Source organism: Nothobranchius furzeri, chromosome 5, assembly GCF_043380555.1.
Source record: "Nothobranchius furzeri strain GRZ-AD chromosome 5, NfurGRZ-RIMD1, whole genome shotgun sequence".
NCBI lineage: Eukaryota > Metazoa > Chordata > Actinopteri > Cyprinodontiformes > Nothobranchiidae > Nothobranchius > Nothobranchius furzeri.
In genome coordinates, this window is record NC_091745.1 from 8353667 (window position 1) to 8369624 (window position 15958).

Here is a 15958-nt window from a genome sequence, read left to right on the forward strand (position 1 = left end):
AGTTTTACAGGATGTCTTTTAAAAATAAACAAAACCAAAAAGAAGATGAAAAAACGAACATGTTCGGAGCTTTTAAGGAAAATAACTGTTAAATAAAAATATGAAACCAAACTTAAGTTACGTATTTTTTTAAGCTAGTCCTTAGGAGAAAGAAAGAGCAAAGAGATCCAATGGACTGCATCGCGCTGTGAACGCACAAACTCATATAATTGTTGAGATGAGTCGTAAGCTTGGAACTTTGGCTGAGATTCAGGCTCTGGCACAGAAGGTTGATTCCATCAAGGACAGAGTTGTGGACGGATCAGCACGGATTGGGATGGATTAATTACGCCATTATTGGATCTAGAGGGGTTGATGACCAACAGAACTCTAATGCAGAGAGGAAATTATCTCTGTCTGTCCCCAAAACAATCCTTATATGAATCTGGTGCCCTTGAGCCTGTGAGGCTGAAGTAAAAACTTCCCCCTCAGAAGAAATGTGGAATGCTGCCGTCGCTGGGCAACTCTTTCTCCCTCTCCCAGCCTGGGCGGGACTGTGACCGGTGAAGGCCGTGGAACCGTATCTAGGAGTTACTGTGTCCTCCAACCCATTAATCTCCCTCCCCTGTCCAAACGGAGGTGATAAGCGCTGCGGCTGCACGCACCGAAGTGAGGAGAGTCCCAACCCTACCTCCCCACCTAGTGGACACTTGTGTTGTGTAATGCCTGAAGTGTGTTGCATATCTGCCTGAGGTGTTTTTTTTTTTTTTGAATAGCAAAGCTGCCCTCTCTGTGGAGGGTAACTCTGAAGTGCCTTTTTTTTCCCCTCCGCCTGACTCTGTCCTCATATAAACCCACTTGATCTATCACGGTAGCGTGACTCGGGTTGCAAATGACCACAGTCACCAATTCTTGTCATGTATGTATGTCTGATCTCAGAATTGTGTCTACTGAAACTCTAAATTCCCACTGGGATTAATAAAGTATTATAGAATTGAATTGAATTGAATTTGTAAAATTTAATAAAATTAAATAAAAATTCATTAAAAGTGGAAATACTTTTGTGACAAGTTGACATGTGCACATTTTTGATTTAATGCAAAATTGAGCTGTTTTGTTTTTTACTGTTTTAACAGGTTATTTTCAACCAAGCTTGCATAAAAGTTCAGAATTTAGTGTTGGATGATTTGTAGTTAATTTCATGTTTGTAGATGCAAAAATATGGCCAGAAACAAATTTATTAGACAAGTTATTTTCATCAAATAGTCATAAAAACTGTTAATTTCTTCATTTTGGACACATTTGTCTTTGGAGTCTCCATGAAAATGACAAATCTGAATACAGTTGACATTCCTAACTTGTTTCTGTATTTGTAAGGTCTGTAATATGAGACAATACATAAATGTATATATGTATAATATGTCTAAAATAATCATCTACAAAAGCTGCTTGAATAATGATCGTCTTTCAGCATTTCGGTGCAGAAATGGCAAAGATGTCACAAAACCAGTGAGATCAAAAGTTTCTGTCTCTCACCAGCATTGTTGGGGTAGGAATCCATATCCAGGTAGGAGTGCTCCTGGGTCTCGTTTCCCCCAACTACTCCCCCAACATCCCCCCTCTCCAGCCCCACTAGGTCAGAGAAATGGGGGTGGCCCTGCTGGCCCAGGGAGGGGTAGAGTGAGGACGAGGAGTGCCCCTCCTTCCTCTGCAGCATCGGGGGCAGAAGAGATGCTCCCCCAGGTCCTCCAAGGCTCCCAACTCCAGCGGTTCCGGGCAACAGCCCCGACGTCAGGCTCAGGCCTCCGCCCTCCTTGTCCCGCCATGGCAGCCAGCAGAGCTTCCAGGAGACAAAGAGAGAGACGGACAGGAGGACGATGCCACAGAATGTCACGATGACCGACAGCAGGCTGACAGAGATTTCTAGAGGGAACCAGAGGAGGGGGGAAAAAAACGATTAAATACACAATTTTCACCCATTTTAGAGAAAACGACATCTGCTAGTCAGCACTTTGAATGAAAGCTGTTAGATTATGTGGAGCATTGATGATCAGTCCGTATTTACATGGTGATCAGAGCGAGTCCGGCTAGGAGGATTTCACTGCAGACATTTTGACTTGAATAAGGAGGAAAACCACACACGCTTTAACAAGGGCTGCGTTCCATTTAAAGACAGTTTGAGCTACAGAACAAATCACTGTGCTCAGCTGCAGAAATCATTAATACACCCGCTCTTCCAGTGGGCCAATCAGGAGATCCGCATCACGTGGTTACAGAGCAGTGCCACATCAACGCTTTCCTCCACCCGAAACCTCCACCCTTTCACTTTTGCATGAGAAAGTTGTTAATGATTTATATTCTCTAAAACAAATATGGCCGCCATACATCCATTTGCACACGTCTGTCGCTCCATTCCCAAAACAACTACACTGTAAAACGGAGACACTGCAAAAAACCATGTTTTCTCTGATGAGACATGAAGACTTTTGTATTCAGATTCATGCTGTTGGTCATTTCTGAGCACATCTAGCCGCTCCTGGCACCTCCTTCTTGTCAGAATCAGAGCCGTTCCCCTACCAGACGGACGTGGGACTCATCAAGGTGCTCTGCACCACACAGAGAGCAGCAGCTGAGACGAACATTTTTCTGCCTCTTCGTGAAACAGAGCAGTCGGTGAGCCTTTTTAATGAGGCTGGCTGTGTTAGGTCAAAGGTCAAAGGTCATGCGCAGCCCACGCACTTAGCTGTTTTCACCAGCTCCACTGCTTGTTCTCCCTCGGTGATGAGGGGAAGGGATGCAAACAGAAGAAAATCCGCGGTAGGGTGTTTTAGCAGTCACAATGCACACTTTTAACCTGGCCACTTAAAGAGCAAGTCAACCCCTACCAGAGTCTAACTCTACTCCCACTTCATGTTTGAAAAATGCTACAAATGCTGTTGCCTGGCTGACCGAGATGGAGGAGCTGCTAACAAATACACACAGGCTCACAGCAGCATTGTGACATCATAATGTACTAGTTTACATCATAGCATACCTCTTAGCCAATAGCGGTGGCAGATTTAAATTAGAATACAGTGCAGAGTTTTTACCTGACAACGGCACAACACTGCCAGTTTTAGGCAGAATATTTAAATTTGAACTAAGATGCACTGAAGTGCCAAATTATTGATGACACGTGTCTGCAGCACGATTAGACACTCGTTTATTTAGTTTGTCAGCAAAAAAAAGTTTATTTGGGGGTGACTTGCTCTTTAAGTGTGCCCAGGTTAAAAAAATGCAAACACAGAAACAACGGGAACAATTCTACAACTGAACTGCAGATTTATTTTTGATGACAGATGTCTCTGTTAAATATTTCCTGCTCTGAGTAGCTGTTAGGTTCAACTGCCTTCTACTGCAGGCAATGCCTACTTCATACAACAGTACTAGACAAAAACAACAACAAAAACAACAGTTTTAAGTGCTGCTACAGCGAGGCTCCATAAACTAAAACACTTCATGAACTCAAATTCCTGCAACCAGCAGGTGTGATCTCCTCAGTTAACATAAATGGTTGTGCATAATGATGACAAATGGTCAAACAAGATTCATAATCAGTGATTTTCAAATGTTTTGGCCATTCAGCTGGTCCTTCTGACAGATCTACAATGGCAGCGCAAATGTTTTTGTTTTTGGCACCAGCATGAATGAAAATAACAACTGCGTTTGTGTGCGCCTGGCGTTAACACATTCTGCATATGCCAAACAAATCAACAACTGCACAATCAACCACACACACACACACACACACACACACACACACACACACACACACACACACACACACACACACACACACACACACACACACACACACACACACACACACACACACACACACACACACACACACACACACACACACACACACACGTAGTTACCACAACATCTGCAAATCCCACATTATTGAGCCGAAGAGGGAACCTGCCACAAGCAAAAGCTGTAATTTGCAGCTTTTCTCTGAAGCTTTTATCCATCGTTTAAATCCTGAGCTCAAGACGAGGACGGACGTCGGCAGAGTGGATGCTCCTGAGGAGCGAGAGAGGGCGAGGTGGGAGGAGGTGACGAAGCAAGCAGTTAATAATAAATAAAACAAGCACCCACATTGGTGCCGTCACATATTTCCTTGTCGTTGTGAGCCTTTTGATCTCTGACAGTTTGAAGGTAGTGTCTGAGAGTTGGGGGGGGGGGGGGTGTTGGGGGCTGAGCGTTGGTCTGCAGGGCTGTGAATGACTCATTCAAATGAGAATAAAAGCAGCTGAGTGTCGGTGGCAACGACATCAGCAGCAGCCTCCGCTAACGGCAACAGGCATGATAAAAGAACCGTCGTGTGGTTCTGAGCTTTGAAACTTTGCACATCTGCTAATGCTCACAAATATTACATGCATATTTATAGATAAGTAGACTAAATATACAATGAATATGTATTATTATCCTGAAGTATTTGAGGTATTTTATAAATAGCATCTTTTGGTCTGATGACTGTCTCGACAAAGAGGACCAATCAGAGCACACGTTTAATGAAGCCCCAGAACATGAATATTCATGCGTCGAAAGTAGACCAAGGAAACACATCGCACCATGAGCAGAGTGTGACGACTGTCTCCATCCTGGAGTTTCTAAGTGAAAAGGTGAGTCCTTTTGCGCCTTTGGGCTCCGTCCAGACCACGAGGCCACTGATTAGGAATCGTTTCAGACTGCAGGCAGACCGGCTCTAACCTCTAGCATCAGAAAACATGTCTTCCAAACCATCGCTCCTTTCCTCTAACCCTGGAATTTATTTCATTTTAATGTCTTCATGAGCACCAAAAGACAAATACTGCTTAATTACACAGAAACGGGTGCCATTTTATCTGTAACTAGCTGACAGCAACATCAGCCGATCCTCCAGCCGTGGGTAGCACGTCTCTGACTTTGGTTTTCCTCCTCTTTCCTCCCACCCTCCATGTTTCCTCCATCTAATCCCCTCAAACTCTCCTCCATCCTTGCTGTCATTTCTTCTCCCAGGCTGGCTGCCTTCGTACGTTCTCCTCAGCATTCGTCTCTTTGTTCATCACCTTCTCTCCACCCACCCACCCCCCCACTCTCTGCTTGCTCGTTCTCTTGTTGGTGAATTATTCATCAGTCTGTGTATGCCATTAATCAGCACTTGTTCAAAAGATATGATTGGGGTGCTGTAAAGGGTTGGGGGATGGGTGAAGGGATCTAAACAAGATGGGGGCAAGAATCGAGCAACGACGGGGAAAAGAAAGACACGAGATGACAGGAAGACGAGGATGAAACAAAAAGCAGCTACAGTGATCACGCCAACTAAACTAAAAGAGGCAGAGGGTTAAAATGTATTTGGTACAAATTAGGCTCCCTGGATCTTGGAGTTAGAGAAGCAGGAGGAAGGGCGTAGGACTCATGAAGCCATCGTGCCTTGTGCGAAAGAGCCAAAACATGAAAGGCAATGATAAAAGTAGGAAGAGCCGGGAAACTACAGGGATGGAGGAATTGAAGCTGACAATGATTTAGAGCAAATCGCTGAAGGAGGGGAAGAGTTTCCGACTGTGAAAGGCTAACGCATTGATCTGTGAAGGAAAAACAGAAGCAGAGGAGGTGGTTGTGTCCGGTTGGGAGATCAGGGTGCACCAATAAGACACCGTAGCGATCAAACGTGTGCAGCGACCGTTGGGGGGCCAAACAGCTCTCCTTCATTTGTCTCTCTTTAGGGCAGTCGCCGTACCTTCCTGAGCACTGATCCTGCCACAGATCCATCACTGATCCACAGAGCATAAAGAGCCAGTCAGCAGGCGGGTAGGTGGGTGGGAGGCAGGCCTCTGAAGTGCGCTGCAAGGAGTCACCGAGACTCCCTGTCAGTCAGCGAGTGATGCAACCCCGCTGGGACTCGTACAATGCTCTACATCAAACACATCTTTACTGCTTACACAAGCCTTCCGCTGACAGCTTTCGGCAATTGCAGCCCTCTGAGGGATCAGACGCTTCCACCAGCAAACAACATCGCAGCTCATCAAGCGAGGAGACCCTCTCCTAAAACCGTGCCGTGACATTTCTTCACAGAGTCATCCAAATCTCAGAAGGCAGCGCGCAGCCAATCCAGGCTAATCTACGCTGGGCCACAGATCCATGCTAATCTGTGTAGCACTTCCCAAGTGTCTCACAGGAGCCCAACGCAAAACCAACTCGACTGCTCAACGGGACCTATCTATTCAGACTGGTAATACAAATATATTTATAATATGGGTAAAATATTCAGCTGTGAGGTCACAACTGCACAATCCTACAGAGACACTTTTGCATATGCTGGAAGAAATGGAATAGCTCGTACCATCACCATTTCAATCCACCACATGAATATTTCATGGTTTGTTTTTTCTGAGTGCACAATGCTCCATACATCCTTAAACACAACAGCCTTCTCCTCGTCACCTAACCTTGCTCAGGTTGTGTTGTTTTTACACGCTGCAAACATTTAGTAACACTTTACAACAAGGCTCCCTTTATTACTGTTACTTTATGCATTATTAGGAATTAATAAACAAAGGGTCCATTTATTAACGTCAGTATTGTTGACTATTAAGCTTCCTTAAGGTTGAGATAAAGAACTAGGGGGATTCTGTTTAGTAACACATTATATAATATGGCTAAGCTGTTGTTGTTATTTTATTCATTACTGTATTAATGCCTAATAATATAACATTATTAAAGGGACCCTTATTGTTGCCGTGTATTCTCTTGGCGCTTTTGTATTTTTAACAAACTTCAGAATTAGTTATATAAAGACTGATAAAAATGTTTTCAATGAAAACAAAAAAAACTGTTTCTAAAGCGGTGATCAAATCCTCACGTTTCATTCCTGGAACCTGGTGGGATCATTTTATCTACCCTCAGAGGGCAGCTGGTCTTTATGAATATATTAAACTGTAACTCAAAGCTTCATCTAGTTGTTTAATAACAAAACGAACATATCAAAGCTGAAATGCAAAGTTTTAGCTGTTATCTTTTGCTAATTTAGCATTTTGGCTAAAATCGGAACATCATTCAGAGCCTGTTTACTCGGGAGGGGGTTAGATCATTTTTAAATTGTTTATAATTTATATTTATATAGCACGCTCCACAAGAAGCCCAAGGAGAGATCCTTGAGTTTTCATCCTTTCCATGTGGAACTAACTACAGATGATCCATGTGAAACAGGAAACCAGATACTCTGACACTCCACTTTAAAACATAAAAAGATTTTACTTTTTTTAAAATGTAGTGTCTGAGGGAAGAAACAGTTTTATTCACCTCTAATTCAAGTGTTATTTAGCAAAGATTTCAAATGCACATTAGAGATGGCACATTTGGTCGTCTAATCTATTTTGGAGGCCATCTGGGCTTCATTTCTTTTAAATAAACGTTTAGTTAATTTTTTACTGATATATTTATTCTGATAATAATCACATTTTCTCCTCACAGACCCTTTTTTTTTACTTTTGATTTAATAGAATTTCAAAGATAAACAAATACTCAGCATCCCTTCCTGTTTAAATCGGAGACAGAAGTCTGAGTGACGGAGTCTTTCACAGAAACGAGGAGGAATCTGAAAGTGAGAACTCAGCAATGTTACGTGAAGTTTTCACAACCCTAATGAACAATTTTAAAAAAGTCTGTTTTTAATCGATCTAACGATCCCTTTATGTTCGTGCTCATGTTGATGCACTCTCTATGTTTGCCTCATCAACCAGGAGCAGCATCCTTCTCGTTCCTTAAAGATCACCATGTTTCCTGTTTCTCCGCTTAAACCCACCTGACTGGAATCAATAGATGATTAACCGGTTTCTGCAGAGTTCAATAACATGATGAACATTTGTTTCAGTTATTGAATCATGTGTTGCAGCAGGAAAGTGACAAAAACATGCAGGAGAGTGGTGCTCGAAGACTAGACACCAACCAAGAATTTCAAAATAAAATATCAGAAAAGAACTTGAGTGCTGCTTGAAAACTATGTCCAAACCATAAATAAAGAAACAACTAAGTAAAAAGATAGTTTAATAAAAATAAAAATTAACCTCATTTACAATATTGCACCACCAGATTTAGGGAAGCATTTTTTTAAACATATGAGGTGATGTTTCATTTTCTTGTGTGTGTCTGTGTGAGATTTGACCTGCTGTAGGCTCCTGCTTCCTGAAAAACATCAGCTTAGAGAGACAGAGAATAGTTCTGACTGGACTGACAAGGTAACATATTCACAGTAGGGTTGGTTGTGACTGTAATCTCAAACAGGCAATAATGTTTAACACTAACTTATTAAGCCTATCTACGTATATATACATATAATTATTTACATAGAAAAATGATGATCTGCAGTACAAATAAGCGAAATGGTAAATGGTAAATGGCCTGTATTTGATATAGCACCTTCTAGTCCTGGAACCCCCCAAGGCGCTTTACAACACAATCAGTCATTCACCCATTCACACACACATTCACACACTGGTGGGGATGAGCTACGATGTAGCCACAGCTGCCCTGGGGTGCACTGACTGGCGCCACCGGTCCCCCCGACCACCATCAGCAGGCAATGTGGGTTAAGTGTCTTGCCCAAGGACACAACGACAGCGACAGACTGAGCGGGGCTCGAACCTGCAACCTTCCGATTGCGAGGCGAGCACTTAACTCCTGTGCCACCGTCGCCCCGAAGATCAGAAACACATCAGGTCACCTTTCATATTTCTGCCAGAATAATGATGTGATGTGAAACTGATTTCTGTGTTGAGATGTGAAGCATTCGCACAACCGTGCTGTTGTTCAGATTACATTTGAGACAGAAAGCCGGTCTAATTGCAACTGATGTCTGTAAAATCCAGTCAGAGCTAAACTTCATTTCTACAAACTGAGGCTGATCAAACAGCTTTATCTTTGACAGGTAATATTCTATGTTGTCATCTTTTCTCATAAACCTTCTTCAGAAGAGCTAAAGTATCTCCAATAATTGCCTAAAACAATCGAAACTCTTATTTTGGAGTTACCTGTGTCCACCTGTCTGTTGCGACCCCTCATCAGGTAGCTGAACTCCTGGCACCGCTCGCTCTGGCTGTAACCTCTCGGAGAGTTGAAGCACAGCTCCTCCACCAACACCAGCGCCTTCTTACACAGGTCGTCATCCCAGTCTCCCGACATGCTCCAATCCGCATCGCACTCTCACCAGCAGTCAGCCAATGACAGCGCAGCTCCCGCCGCCCTCACGTGTCGGACGGCGCACGCAGAGGTACGGAGTCAGCCCGTCCACCTTTGGCAGGGTGCCAGCTGGGAACTACAAGGCAGAGGAAGCTGAGGGGGCCTCAGCGATGCAGGAAAACCACGAAGGAGCTCAGCAGGGGATCTGGATAACAGAAAGCAGAATGACATGCTCATTTATGACTGAACAACTCCTGCTCTACTCTCGTGGCCCTGTGGGTCAGAGGCTGAAAATGCACAAATCAGGTTTCTTCCAGACTGATCCCATCAGGTCAGAACCTGATATCAGAACAACCTGTGTGTGTTTTATAGCTCACTGGTTCTGGTGCTTTAACAGAGCACAGAAAATGGGTTTATATAGAAAATGAGAACTTTTTAGCATGTAGCAAGCCACTGATGAGCATTATCCTGGGTAGTACTTTGTAGTACAGCCTGGTACTTATGGATGTGCATACAGGGCTCCTACAAAGATACCAGGTACTTACAGGGGTTCCCTGTAGATATGTCTGTAAATACCAGGGAACAAGTGGCTCCATAATGCAGCCTGGCCTTTATACAGCTCTGTAAGAACCAGGCTGTAATATGTATCAGAGGGGGTATGTGGTCACCCCCCCCCCCACCACCCCCCCACCCACCCCCACCCACACACACACACACACACACACTTCTAGGGAAGTCCAGGGGCATGACCGCTGGAAGAAACGTTTGGACATTTTGTATTTAAAAGCATCAGTCTAGTAGCCTGGCAAGCCAGACTAAATAAATGTATTATTTAGTCTGGCCACGCTCCATTGATGGCTCTCGGTTGTGGGGCGGGCTCTACCGTTGTCATTCAAATGATCTCTGCATTCCACTGGACAATGAATGTGACATACTCTTGTTTCACTCTGTTGCATCATCCCACCCACCAGGCATATAGAGTGCCCTGATTGGCTCACAAAGTGGATAAAGCTCTGTGATTTGTTCACTAAGCAGATAGAGCACTATGATTGGCCCACCATTATGGACCAATTACAGCTCTTTGTGTGTTTGAAACCCCTCTAGAGAGCTGGGATTGGCTAGCCAGAGTCCTGGTAGGAGCTGTGGAGGTTCCAATGGAGCATGCCTAGACCAAACTTTGCAAAGCAAGAATTTGGTCTAGTTCACTAGGCTATCAGTCTAGTGCAATTTGAGAAAAACAGTAGAGTTACAGGCTGGTAAGAATGTATGATAAAGTGTCTATGTATGCATCGTAACAATAGATTTGAGTTAACACATCCTGTCCTTTCTCTATTCCATTTTGAACATTGATGCCCCCATGCTGCTCAGTACCAGAGGTGAACTGATGTCACTAGTTACCAAAATAACCTGTTGAGACAAAAGAACATCAGTTGAGCTGAGCTGCTGATGAGTGTGAGTGCAGAACTTACTGAATGACGTGGCTCGATTTAAGGAACAAAGTTCAATCCAGCTGCTGTTATTTATGTGTTGTTGGTGTTTATATAGAAACAAATGTATCTGCAGGGTTTTAGGCCCAGGGCAGAGTCCTGTACCTCAGACCGACCCACTTTAGATCATGTATAATATCAGAAAATGATGTGCAAATGTTCACAGACATCCAAACCTTAGAAATGAAAAAAAATAAATAAATCAATATTAACAATAAAAACAAGTAATATTTCTTTTTCATTCAAATATTAGATATCTGTGAATACTTTTTTATATCTAATATCGTCCCGTTTAAGCAGACATTTGCTTATTTCTAACAGAGCTGAGCTGCACCGAACAGGGCCCGGTCATGCCTGCTTTTCCCGCTCATCACGTTAACTCTCATTGTGACACCAGAGCTTTGCTCCGTTCGCTCTTATTACTGCGACTAGACTCTACAGAGTTCTCATGAATAAACACTTTTTTTTGCCTAATCACTTTTTGGCACCCCCTCCAGCCTGACACCACTATGTGTCACAAACACTGCATACCCACTTCTACAGTTACTCCTGACTCAGCAAACGTATAAAATCAAAGCTCTCATTCATTATAGTTTTTTTTTTCTTAATAAATCTGCTGTCTGATATTCAGACATCTCACCTCTGATTGGCTAGCAACGAGACTCTCCCAATTACTCTGTTTGTTCTGCATTATTCTGTTATCTCTACTAACACGAGCCATGTTGTGGAGCTGCTAATGCTAAAAGTTAGCTTAGCCCAGATGTTCTCTGCTGTCTCCTGGACACTAATATGAACTAATAGGTGAGTTCATGAATGCTAATTTACTGTGCGACATACATAGATCTGTGTGGCTTTTTCTGACCCGACCATTTTTTTCTTTTTACTTTTTCTATCAGCGGCTAATGCAAGAATTTGGGGTGAAAGACTATTTTCACCTTTAGCCTGCATGTGAAACTCAGGGCGACCAATCACATTTTAAACATAACAATTAAACAATTGTTTCCTATTAAATCTGCTCTTTAAAGAGACAAAGTGTAGCTTTTACCATTAATTTCTGGAAATATCCATCGAAATGTTGTTAAAAATGAATGAAATTAAGCCCCATTCTTGAAACATATTGGCAGCTTTGTAACATAAAACCATAAAAAACAGGTATAAAATACATGGGAGCGGGTCTAAGTCTCAATTAGGGCTGCTCGATTATGGCAAAAATAATAATCACGATTATGGTGACTGAAATTGAGATCTCGATTATTCAGGACAATTTTTCAATTTATGTTGATTTTATTTGTTTTTATTCAGTCAAAAAATTGCTCAGGGTACAATCAGGACAAAAAGAAATAAGAAACAAGATTATCACTAAAATAACTCCTGATTCCCAGTATAAAAAGACCAATATACTTATAGCTCATAGTTTATGACCCAAGGGCTATAGACCTTGGTTTAACTCATTTAAGTCTAACCAGTACAGACCCAAATACCAATATCTTGCAAATGCTGACAGCAAGAATTATACAGTGGCATTTATAACAAATAAATGCAAATAAATTGATGTTCACAAAATGTTGCGTAACATTTATTGAGTCGTGTCAAGGTGCTGTAGGAGAGTGCACTAGCACCGTGTCCTCAGAGAGATTATTTATTAGCTATCAGCGTGAGGAACTTATTTCTACCTTATTTATAAACTATGTATTTACAAGTCCATCAGTTAATGTAATAATTGTCCCAACCACAGCTGCACCCCCCACCCCCCAACCCGGTCTCAGCAATCGGGGCAAGCTGCACATGTGTTTAGCACGCCGCACACACACATTTAGCCGTTTTTAGTGGCTCAGGAGTCCGCAGGTGCGGTGTGTGTGTCACTCGCTCTGGTTACTCTAACATGGAGCCGGCTCTGAGAGCCTTTTCTTTAGCGACTGACACATCACTGCATCATTCCCTTTCCTAATGTCCTGAAGAACGGTCCGGAGCGCAGGCGGAGTGTTTAGCTAACCTCCAGGAAATGTCGACAACAGTTATCCAGAAAGTAGCTAAGGGTTACCAGAGATGTTTCTGAGGTGTTCGCTAGGTACTTTTAAGTTAAAAAGTCAAGAAGGGGGTCTGAAAAGCTGTTGGAAATAGCGTCAAAGTCGCCAAGTTGGCAACACTGTGGGAGTAGCGTTTCATTTGCAACTCGGGGCAGCGCAACTGGGAGGAGCAAATAATCGGCTTGTTTTGTTTTTATAATCGGTCAAAACTCAGATCGTAATCGTGATTAAAATTCGATTAATTGAGCAGCCCTAGTCTCAATGGCAAGGAACCTCGCCTTAATGTCTTGGGCCCACCCCGGTTGCCTGGGAGATATGTCATCAGGAACCGCCAAGGCATGTTCCAGTATTCATGTTCTACCAAGGTGTCAGTTCTCTGTTTGTTAGCCGTTTAGCTAGCTGAGCAAGGTTTCACGGGAGGTGTCTTTTAGCCTAGCCTTGGTCAAAAATGTCCCAGAATACACTGCGGTATTTTTTAAAGGATGGCGGATCAGAAGCTGGCAGCTACTTTGGGGGCAAATTTCTAGTTTAAATTTAAGTCAACTAATTGTAGCTACAGGGCTGATATCTGAAATGTTTTTTTTTTTTAGATCCAAAGAAGTTATCTATGGTTGGTTAGTTGTTTAATGGTTGCAGCTTCGGTGGCTAGCGGGTAGTAACTCGCTTATATATTTAATTTAATAAATATATACACAGTTTAAAAAGTAAAAGACTTGTTATGTATTTATACTGAAACTAATACATATAAAATATAACGTTAACCCTGTGTCACATGACGTTATGTGGCCCACTGTGGAAGCCACGGTCACATGATGCAAGTCTGTTCCATTTAACCTTTTCTTTAACCAAAGCAGGACAGTGTGTTCATAAGCAAGGCACCTGGCCTCGCAGGACATCGCCTTGCAATGCCAGGCGCCTTGACATTGAGAAACACCCTAAACCTCTCGGCGATGCCATATTAGATGCCATGTTTCCTTCTACGGGATCCCATAAGGACATAATAGTAAATGGTTACAAAACTTTTGCCATGCCTAAATGTTGTTGTTTTACACATTTACCCCTTCACTAGCTGCCGGTAATGAAAAGGGAGTCTGATGTGCTTGGTATTTTGCTGGCGTTTACACTCCCCAGGGCTTTTTAACCCTAATGGTCATCCATTGGTAAAGAATTACTCCAACACAAAAATACTGCTTGCTTTCAACAATTTAGGTATCTACTGCCCCCTATCGTCAGAAATACTACACACTGTCACTTGAAATGAAACATGTGTTTCCTTTTCATATTTTTGCATAAAAATTACCCATAAAAACAAAAAAAGACATCAGTGTGAATCAGCTCGGCTGTGGAGCCGGGCTGCTGAAACAAAGGTGCCGTCTAGTTTATGTTTATTTAGGGCTGGGAAAATCAGAATGACATCGTAATGAGACACAAACAACGTTTCAGGTAAAAGTAAAGGATTCTGAAGCGATACGGATTCAAAAGCAGCTGTGTGAGCCTGCAGATGTCTTGAGTCGTGTAATTTTAAAGGTTCAGCCCCCAAACTAATTACTTCTGTCGCTGAAGAGCTTTGGCTTTTTTTGTTTTTATTGTTTCAGCTGGGATTGGTACCTCATAAACACACAAAAAAAGTGTTACTTATGAACAGTCAGTAGGTCAAATGTATTTTTCTTTAAGTGAAAGTTATTTTTATCCTCAAATTGAATTATTAAAAATACATTTTTCAAATGAAAGCCTTGTCATAACAGCATATTCAAGTCAAAACCCTCATTTGCAGATTCAGGGGAGGCTAAAATACATTTAATTGAATTCTGAATTTCAGGGCAAATGTTAATTTGCTGGAAATAAAAGATGGCCACCATTCAGCTATTACACAGCAGGAAAATAAGCTCCCCAACTAAATTTGCTACAACGATGAAACTGAGATAATGCGTCATTTTCTGCATTTAGAGATGCATAACATATAATCTAAAAGTCTAAATATAAGCATCAAATATCATTTGATCCTATAGAAGGCCAGATAATTGAATCAACAGCGTGGCTTCACAGAGCCATAACAGCAATTATCCCCTGGAGAGATAGTTATAGTTCTGAAGTCTATAACTGACCAGTGGTTTTCTGTAATTACAGAGTAATTTAGACAATTATAGGTTTTCTTTAGCTGAGTCGCTACAAGACAAAGTGACACCATGGGCGCGTTGACAGTGATTAATACAGATCTCCTGTTCCTCTGGGAGTTTTTTGTTTGTTTGTTTAGACGTACTATGAGCTCGGATAGATTTGCTTGTTGCTGTTCTGTTCCGTTTCACTGACAGAAAAACACCAGATAAAGCACGTTATTAACTGTAACCAGGTCACAAAGCTGTGGTTGTTATGTTTACCTGTGCTGAGCTCAACTCCCGGGGTTCTTCTTCATCCTGGTTTTTGCAAACTAGAGCGAGGACGTTCAGCGTTTAAAATCTTCTTTGTAAACAGATCTGTCTGGGGAACACGGAGATTTCTCTCAGGTGCATCCGTGACCTTCAGACTGTTATTTTCCTGATGGGTTTGAGATCAAAAACTAAAGCTGGCAGGATTCTTTCCTTTCAGAGCTGAGTTTTTTAAAGCTCCAACGGGATTCGGTGTGAGGCATCATCAGCGTGGACTGGAAGCTTCTGTCTGAATGGGCGGTTCTTGTGAAAAACCTCCAACAAAATCTGAAACGTAACAGAAAAAAACCCATTTGTTTACTGTAGAATAGTAAAGCTGAAGCAAACAGCTGAGAGGATGCCAACACACTGGTGTTCATTTCATCCTCACAAATGTCAGAATGAGATTGAAATCCTTCAGTGACTGAGAACATTGTTGCATCTGAGAGAAACCAACTTTCTTTAGCTCACTGTCTTTATTTTTGAACCTATTCTGTCAAAATAAAAGCAGGTCAATGATAAAAACTCGTTTGTCTCTGTGTCTCGGGCGCTCTGACGGTATGTGGAGTTGTATGTGATAATACAAATTCCCAACAACAACAAAAAAAATACCAACGAAATTTTGCCAAAAAAGCTTCTACCAGTGTTGTGGGCGATAAATAAATCTGCAGAACTCGGCGATGGTGAAAGTGAGAGGTCAGCTTGTTCCCACTCAGCTGTTTCACCGTAGTAAAACTGGAAACCTCTTTCTGCCATGTCAAACTGAAGCAGCACCATTGATCATCAGAAGTGTGTTGTTCTGTGCAATGTCACCGTCACTTTCAGAGTGGCACCTCTCTTTGCAAAGAGCTCCTCG

General features: G+C 42.3%; 1 protein-coding gene across 1 annotated transcript in view; it reads right to left on the minus strand.

Moving 5' to 3' along the window:
* syt3 (synaptotagmin III) overlaps positions 1–15277 on the minus strand; it is a 50974-nt gene extending 35697 nt beyond the window's left edge. The window contains exons 1-3 of the mRNA XM_070551385.1: positions 15076–15277; positions 9036–9388; positions 1516–1902 (exon numbers count right to left, since the gene is read on the minus strand). Of these exons, the coding sequence (XP_070407486.1) occupies positions 1516–1902; positions 9036–9186 (538 nt within the window). The 5' untranslated portion in view covers positions 9187–9388; positions 15076–15277. The remainder of the gene's footprint in view (positions 1–1515; positions 1903–9035; positions 9389–15075) is intronic.
* Between the last annotated feature and the right edge of the window lie 681 nt (positions 15278–15958).